General features: G+C 36.6%; 1 protein-coding gene across 1 annotated transcript in view; it reads left to right on the top strand.

Moving 5' to 3' along the window:
- The window catches only part of MLIP (muscular LMNA-interacting protein), a 103,924-nt gene that overhangs the window by 43,985 nt on the left and 51,475 nt on the right, over positions 1-8,464 (top strand). Inside the window, exons 5-7 of the mRNA XM_015560046.1 lie at positions 1,130-1,195; positions 1,279-1,362; positions 1,469-1,528. Coding sequence (XP_015415532.1) covers positions 1,130-1,195; positions 1,279-1,362; positions 1,469-1,528 — 210 coding nt within the window. The remainder of the gene's footprint in view (positions 1-1,129; positions 1,196-1,278; positions 1,363-1,468; positions 1,529-8,464) is intronic.

The following is an 8,464-nucleotide window of genomic DNA, read 5'->3' on the forward strand; positions in this document are numbered from 1 at the left end:
TAAAAATTGGGGACACTTCAAAAATCCAGCATCAGAAGAAAATATCCATTTTTGTGTGAAATATGCATATAGTGGAATCTTATGTGTAAATAAATGACTGAATATATAACTACATGGAAAAAGAAATAAGGTAATAAGGAATTTTGAGAGGTGATTGATATGTTTACGGCCTAGATTGTGGAATTGGTTTTATGGATGTATACTTATTTCCAAATTCAGCAGTTGTGTACATTAAATACAGGTTTTTGTATGTCAATCATAATTTGACAAACTGGTTAAATATAACAAAAAACAAAGCAAGTTCCAAAAGAGTACATTAAGCTTACACAAAATTAGAAGAATTGCACAAAACAACCTCATAGTAGTTGTTACAGTTTGAAAATAGTTAAATGTCATTTGAGGCCAAGTCGAAGTAAGATGAATAAAGTAGCCAAGACTTTTTGTTACATAAATGATTACAAATGAGGCAAGATTTAAAAATTCTGTGTGCATGTTTCTTATAGACTGGCTCTGAAGCATTTTCTTAAGAATAGTTTTTGTACACTTTGAGAAATTGTGTACAAAATGATTGTGCCTACATCATTGTTATTTCTGTGGGTAGTTTCTCAAGGTAACTGCTTTGAAGGGAACAGGGCTCACCTACATGTATAAGATGTCTAAGTTCTAGTTTGTATGTTTAAAAACTCAGCCTCCTTTCTTTCTTTTTTTTTTTAATATACAATTTTTATTGATTTCAGTGAGGAAGGGAGACAGAGAGAGATAGATAGAAACATTAATGATGACAGAGAATCATTGATTGGATGCCTCTTACATGCCCAACAATGGGGATCAAGCCCACAACCTGGGCATGTGCCGACTGGGAATTGAACCGTGACCTCCTGGTTCATAGGCCAATGCTCAACCACTGAGCCACACTTGCTGGACTCAGCCTCCTTTCTTTATTCCAACATCTTATAATAGATATTTTGATTCCACAAGAGAAAATATGTCAGAGGAGAGCTCATCAAATTATTTGAAGATTTATTTCTGGGAAATATTGAGAGACACAGGGATTTCTTTGAAGAGACTTTTCTATGACAATTAGATTTGACTAAAAGCCTCACATAAGAACTATTTCATTTACCACTAGGCACTAGATGAACCGGCCCAAACTGAAAACATCTCCAAGGACAACACATTAGACCCACCTCTGGAGGTAATGACTTCATATTACCCCTGCTTTTGAAGTGCAATCCCAAAACTCATTGCTAACTCAGTACCTGGTTTCAATTCTTCCAGTTTTGTTTCCCTGCACAGCTCAGGCAGCAAACTGAAGAGCTCTGTGCTACCATTGATAAGGTCTTACAGGATTCCTTGTCTATGGTAATGCCTTAGACTAGAATGTGCAATTCAAACATTTGCTTTGCTTCTCTTCATTTAACTCTACTTGAGTATGATGCATCATAGGCTTGTCCTTTTTATTTTCCAGCATTCTTCTGGTTCTCCTTCAAGTTCTCTACAGAAATTGTTGGGTTCTGACACTACCAAAGTATGTATGTGTTTAATATAATTTACCAAACCATGAGAGTTTCTATAGCAGTAATTTTTAAGCTTCAGGTCAAAGCCCAATAGTGAATTGGGAAGTTAATTTAATAGATAGCAACCAGCACTATTTTGTTAGTAAATAGCATTTTAAAAATAGAATAGTAAGAATGTAAAATAGCAGACTCTATTCTAAGTAGTGTCTGTATTATTGAAATTTATTTCAATTTGTTTACATATACAGGTATGTGTGTAAGGGTTGCAAAGTAAAATCTGTTTTTAACTATGTATAGGATAAGTTCAAACCAACACATTAGATTCTGTTATATGTTGGTATTTGCGGGAGCTATATGGAAGTAACTGCATGTAGAATCTGTTGCCTAATCTCATCTCAAACCCTACCTTCAATATCTAAGTAATTCACAGCCACTTAGAATTATGGAAGTGGAAAATGAAGTAGACTAAAGTAGCATTAGTCTAAGAGCTTTAACACAAGTATTTCTGGAATGTCTTTTCTTTTGAAATTTATTTCATTGTTCTTTGACTCAGAGGGAAAGAAGCATGAATATTTGAGATTCTTATGGCATTACTAAAGCACTAATTGTTGCATTTACATAATTAACTATTTCCTTCTTATAATTGTAGCCAATGTTATTTGTTGGAATAAAATGCTACATTTTTCCAAAATTTTTTGAATGCTTAATACGGACCTACTCATCCAAATTTTAAAATGGTTGTATTTTTCCTTATTGATAATTGTTAGTTTTGTGTTTTTTTGTCAGCCTTATATTCTCTCTTGGAATTAGTATACTTTTTGCATGTTCTTTTTAAAAATTGGGCACTGTATGTATAAAGTAAGTTTTAAATATAGAAATTGCTTATAATTAGAAGAGTAATCCTTATTACCAATTGGAACATTATAGACAAATATCCTATATAATAAAAGGGTAATATGCAAATTAACTGAATGGCGGAACAGCCAGTCACTATGACACACACTGACCACCAAGGGGCAGATGCTCAATGCAGGAGCTGCCCCCTGGTGGTCAGAACACTCCCACAGGGGGAACGCTGCTCAGCCACAAGCTGGGCTCATGGCTGGTAAGCGCAGTGGTGGTGGCGGGAGCCTCTCCTGCCTCTGTGGCAGTGCTAAGGATGTCTGACTGCGGCTTAGGCCCCCTCTCCACAGGGAGCAGGCCTAAGCCGTTAGTCAGACATCCCCTGAGGGCTGCCAGACTGCTAAAGGGCGCAGGCTGGGCTGAGGGGACCCCTCCCTCCCAAGTGCATGAATGTTGTGCACCAGGCCTCTAGTCCATTAATAATGACATAGAAACTTAGTAACCATTAAAAATTCTATTTTAGCAGAGAGGACCTACAAATGAATAATTGTAGTTTATGTTTTTATTAAATGTTTAGTTGTATATTTTTGTCTTTTTATCTAAAAGTATAAAACTTTGTTTGCTTTGCCAAAGAAATAATATGTAAATTTTAAAATATATTTTAATTAACTATAATGGGAATATGATTTAAATAGTAATATGTGAATAAACACCTTAACTACTGATTTATTTAACAAATATTTAATGCTTATAGTGTTTAAAAACATTATTCTACATCACTGTTATTAAGGCAATTATTTCATTCAACAAATATTTATTAAGCACCTACTATGGGCCTGGGAGATAATGGTGAACAAGGCAGCATAACCTAGAGGGGCATACTTTGGATATAGTAATCAGAAAGTAGAATTCAAGCTGAGACCAAAGATGGAAAAAAGCCAACCAAGAAAGATCAGGGAGAATAATTTTCAGGCAGAGGAGCAGGCATATGCAAATTTCCTGAGCCAGTAAAGCACTTATTGTGTGAAGATGAAGACAAGTGTGATTGCAGCCTAGTGTGCCAGGGGTGAACCGTGTAAAATGAGATTGAGAAGGGACAGTGAAGATACCTGTATGCCATGGCATGAAGTTTGGGTTACAAGGAAAATGGGAAGACATAAAACTATGGGGGATGTCATATGAAACCACTGAAAAAGATCACAATGGGTGCTGTGAGGAGGCAACTGAGATCAGAGAGGTAGTCAATGAAGTTGTCCTGGATAGGGTCGGTTCATTGCCAGAGAGCAGTATGTGGGTATGAGAGAGAGATTTCAGACTTGCTGCAGGTTTGGATGTGAGTGTGAAGGAGAGAAGAACCATGGGTGAGCACCAGGTCTCTTCCTTGAGCATAGATGACAGTGAAGGAGGCACTGTGTGGTGGAGGAAAGAGAGTTGATGTTTGTTTTTGAGGTGGCTTTGAGGTATGTTCAAGAGGGACTTACACTTATGTGTCTGGTGGTAGTAGGAGAGATTTGGGGATGACCAGCACATGGATGTTGTGAGCTCCCTGTACATAAATCCAAGGAACAAAACATTGCAGGTACAATAAAGAAGGTGGAGCAGGAACCTGCAAAGGAGAAGAACAAACCCACTGTATAAAAACTCAGAGCAGGATGGTATCATGAAGCTACAAGAAGAGAGTATTGAAGAGAATGTAATTGCTGTGATTGCTGCCAGAGGCAGAGAAAGCTAAGGCTAGAGAAGTATTCATTAAATTTGACATATATTTTGAAACTATATTGCTGTTTCTTATGTGTTGGTGCTCATTCTCATTTTTTAGGATAACTTTTACTAGCATTTATAATCCTTTTTAACCTAAGAGTCCATTTTTAGTCTCCTATTAAATAGTGACCTTATATATGTAATTATAAATTCATGTTTTAATTTTTTATTCCTTTATTTATATATTACTTTAAAACTTTATTTTTATCTTTCTATGAACTCTTTAGTTTTATTTTCTTTAGGACAAAATTTCTGGATATCACTTTTGTATTCAATCTGAAATTCTTTTTATATGAGACCTTAAGCCATTTATAATTACTATTAATACTAATTTCTGCTATCTTACTTTACATTTTCTACTTAAAATATTTTCTTTTTTGCTTTTCCTGCTCTCCTTTGGATATTTTGACATTTACTGGTTTGAAACTTTTTGAAAATTTTACTTTATATTTTTGTTAGTTTTTGTAGTTACACATAAATTATTAAGGACAATAATTATGTTTATTTTTCTATCATTTTAAAGCTTACATATATTTTCCCCAATTAGGTAAGTATTATACCACATTCATTTTTCACATTTTTTAAAATCAGGTTACATACTTACACAGAAAAATTTGTTAATATATTTTGGACTTATATTTGAACTATTATGCTTATGTTTTTTAAGCTCTTCTTTATTTAGATACTTATTTTTTATTTAGATCCTTATTCCTTACAAATTTATAGCTTAATCATGGATTTACTTTTTTCTTTCTGGAATTTTGCTGAAAATTGTATTCAAGCGGTCTGATTGTGTTCATTCTGTAACCTCTGTCTCTGAAAAAGCCCCCTCCCTCCTATTCATTTAAATTACGGTTTTTCTGGACATAAAAGTGCAGATCCTCTTTCTTCAATACTTTTTACCCCAGGCTCTTTTACTTCAGTAACATTTTTGTGAAGTATTTTGTCAGTATAATATTCACTCCTCTTCTATAGAGTGATCATTTACAGAGTGGTACTGTAATCTTTTAGTATTTTATCTTTATCTTTAATGTGACTGATTTTTCCTATAATGTGTCTAGTTGTGCATTTTTTTCTGTTATGTATCTGGATTGGTATTCTCTTTGACCTTTTACTTGGGGTCTTTAATTTTTTTTCCCTCTTACATTCAGGATAATGTTTAGCCTCTTTTTTTTTTCTCCAAATGTTTCTTTCCTGCTGGGGCTTTTATAATACTGATATTGTCACTTTTGCTTCAGTATTCCATATCTTTTAATCTTTAAATATTTATTCTATTTATTCTCTAATTCCTTCCAGAGGATTCCTAGATCTGATATTCCAGTTCAAAAATTTGTTCAATTGTCTATTTTATACTTCAATGCCTATGTAAAATTCCTTTTTGTAGCATATATTGTTCTTTTATTTCAAGTCAGGTTTATTGAGGTATAATTTACTTACTGTAAAACTTATCCTTTCAGTGTATATGACTTCTGACAAAGGATACAGTTATGTGACCACCTCCTACATCCAAGATACAAGAAACTTCCATCATACGAGAATGTTCCCTTTTGCTCCTTTGTGGTGTCTCTCTTTCTCTCTCTCTCCAACTCAAGTGCTGAGTAACCACTGATCTTTTCTCTGTCTCTATACTTTTGCCTTTTCAAATGTTATATAAACAGAATTATACAGTATATAGTCTCTTGAGTTTGACTTTTTATACTTGGTAGAAGCAGCTGAGTTGATTCATTCATATTTTTGCATGCATCAATCATTCATTTATTTCTTTTGCTGAGGAGCTTTCCATTATGTGGTTGTACTATATATTTACTATTTGCCAATTGATGGACGGTTGGGTTATTTCTAATTTGGGAGTGTTACTGATAGAGCTGCTAACAACATTTACAAATCAGACTTTGCATTTCATGCACTTTCATTTCTCTTGCGTAAAGATCTACAGGTAAAATGGCTGGACCACTGTTTTTCTTTTACAGTATTTTCATTTTTCAGATGTCCTGTAGATTTTCCATGGAAACTCAAATATCTCTGGGTATATCAGCTAGCGTGGCTGTATGTATGCCTGATTCCTGGGGTGGCAGGCACTAAAAGCTTAATTCCTAGCATTTCCTCATTTTGTTTTATTATATTTACTAGAGGCCCAGTGCACGAAATTCTTGCATGGTGGGGGGAGGGGATAGGTCCCTCAGTCCGGCCTGCAGCGACAAGCGTTCCACCCCCAGCCTGGCCAGAGGCCCTCTGCAGCTGGGCGTGGAACGCTTGCCTCATTGCCGTGGTGATGAAGCAAGCATTCCACCAGGTCACTCACGCTGCCCGCTCTCAGTGGCTGCCTGCCCTCCCCTGCCCCGCCCCCGGGACTGGGGGACTCCGGCAGGGCTGAGAGGACTGGGCACTGCCATCTTATGGCTATGGACGCACCATCTTTGTGATGGAGTGATGGTCAATTTGCATATTACCCTTTTATTAAATAGGATTTATTTTGTTGTGGGTGATTAGGAGGTGCATGTGTCTCAGAATATAGAAATTCCATAATATCAGTAATTTTTCACTTGCCACTTCCTCCTTGCCTCAGGGACACTCACCTTTGCCTCCTTGTACCTCTGCTTATGGCATTCCATACTCCTCTTTCCCAGTTCCTGTCCCAGTTGCCATTACCCAGGAAGAGATCAGGAAAGGGACTCATCAGAGGCTGGCCAGTTGTCCAACCTAAAGTGAGCTGTTTCCTTCTCTTCAGTCAGGCTGAAGGGCCACCTCCGTGTTATCCCCATGCATTCTTCTTTGCACCATCCCTCAGGTTCACTCCCTTTCACTACCTCTTTGCTCTCCTTATCTCTTATGAACGTGTAAAACAAACACTTGGGCTGTGAAGGGGAGAAGGAAATTGGGTCAGTAGTGGGGTCCAGGAAGAATTTTCTGTCTGCCTTTTAAAGCTGAAAATGACAAGAGCAAGTTGGTATGCTAATGGGTTGATTCAGTACAGTGGGAGGTACTGTTTATACAAAACAAAGGGAGATCTTGATGGATGAAAGACCTTGACAGGGGCAAGGAAACTAGAGCCTAATTCAAATTAGTATCCTTTGATAAGAATAAATCAGATTGTGACCCTCCTGTGCTTAAAACTAGCGGTGCCTACACATTTCCCTCAGAATATAAGCCAAAATCCTCACAAGACCCCAGGAGGGCCTCTGGGACCTGACCTTCCAACACACTTGCATGATCTGTTCTCCAATGTCCCCTTTACCTATTTTCTCCAGTCCTGCTTGCCTTCTTGTTGGACCTTGAAGATGCTGCGCTCCTACCTCAGCACATTTAGCTCTTTTTCAATCAACTATATCACATTTTATAGTTTCTAGTTCCCTGTAAAAATTCCCAAGCTTCACTTTTACCTCAAACAATATGGATAAGTCTGGTGGTTTTTTGGTCTGCTTCTAAGAAAACCAATTTCTAGATTCTTTATGGGTCTTTTTTAGTTTATTATTGCTGCTCATTCTCACATTGTCTTACCTCTTTATTTTTCTGAATCTGATTGTGTGTTGGATTTTCAACTTGAAAATGTATTCAAGTAGATATTATCTTCCTATGAGAGCCTTTGCTGTCAGACACAAGGAACTCTAGCAAAAGAGAATTACTTTAATTTAATCTAAGGTTTCGAGATGATTTTTTTTCTAAACAATCAGTTTTAGATGCTTTGAGGTCAGGCTGAAGCCTATATGAGATCTGGATCACTCTTACTCCTGGGCCTCAATCTATTTTTGGCTCTGGGGACTCTGACTTTTATCTCACTACACCTCTGATAATGTCAAATGTTTGGATCAGCTCTCAAGCAACTCAACAGTATTTGCAAACACCCGCAAGGCAAAGGCAAATCTCAAATGCCTAACTTCTCTTTTCAGATTCCCAACTTCTCCTGATTTTGCCCCCAAATTCTTCATTCTTATTAACTCACTGATGTTTTTAATAAAATATTTTCCAATATTTTGCTCAACTTTGTTATTACCTATTATGACAGGATTGTTCTGAGTTCCTTAGCCAACATTTTCAAAGGTGGAAATTCATATGAGGACTTTACACTTATTTATCTTGCTGGAATGCTTTATATCTAGATACCCACATAGCCAATTTTCTCACCTCCTTCAAATCTTTGCTCAAATGTCACCTTCTCTGGATTGATCATCCTATTTAAAATTGTAAGCCGTCAGTGCTCTTGACTTTCTTAACATCTCGGTGGTCATGTACACGTGTGTGTTTGGCAAAAGCAAAGAAGGTTTCCTTTGGAAAAATTTGCTACCCTAGGCTTCAGATTATTTCTACGCTTCTTTTTTTTTATTGAGTTTGACACCTCCTAACAT

Source organism: Myotis davidii, unplaced genomic scaffold (genome assembly GCF_000327345.1).
Source record: "Myotis davidii unplaced genomic scaffold, ASM32734v1 scaffold313, whole genome shotgun sequence".
NCBI classification, from domain to species: domain Eukaryota; kingdom Metazoa; phylum Chordata; class Mammalia; order Chiroptera; family Vespertilionidae; genus Myotis; species Myotis davidii.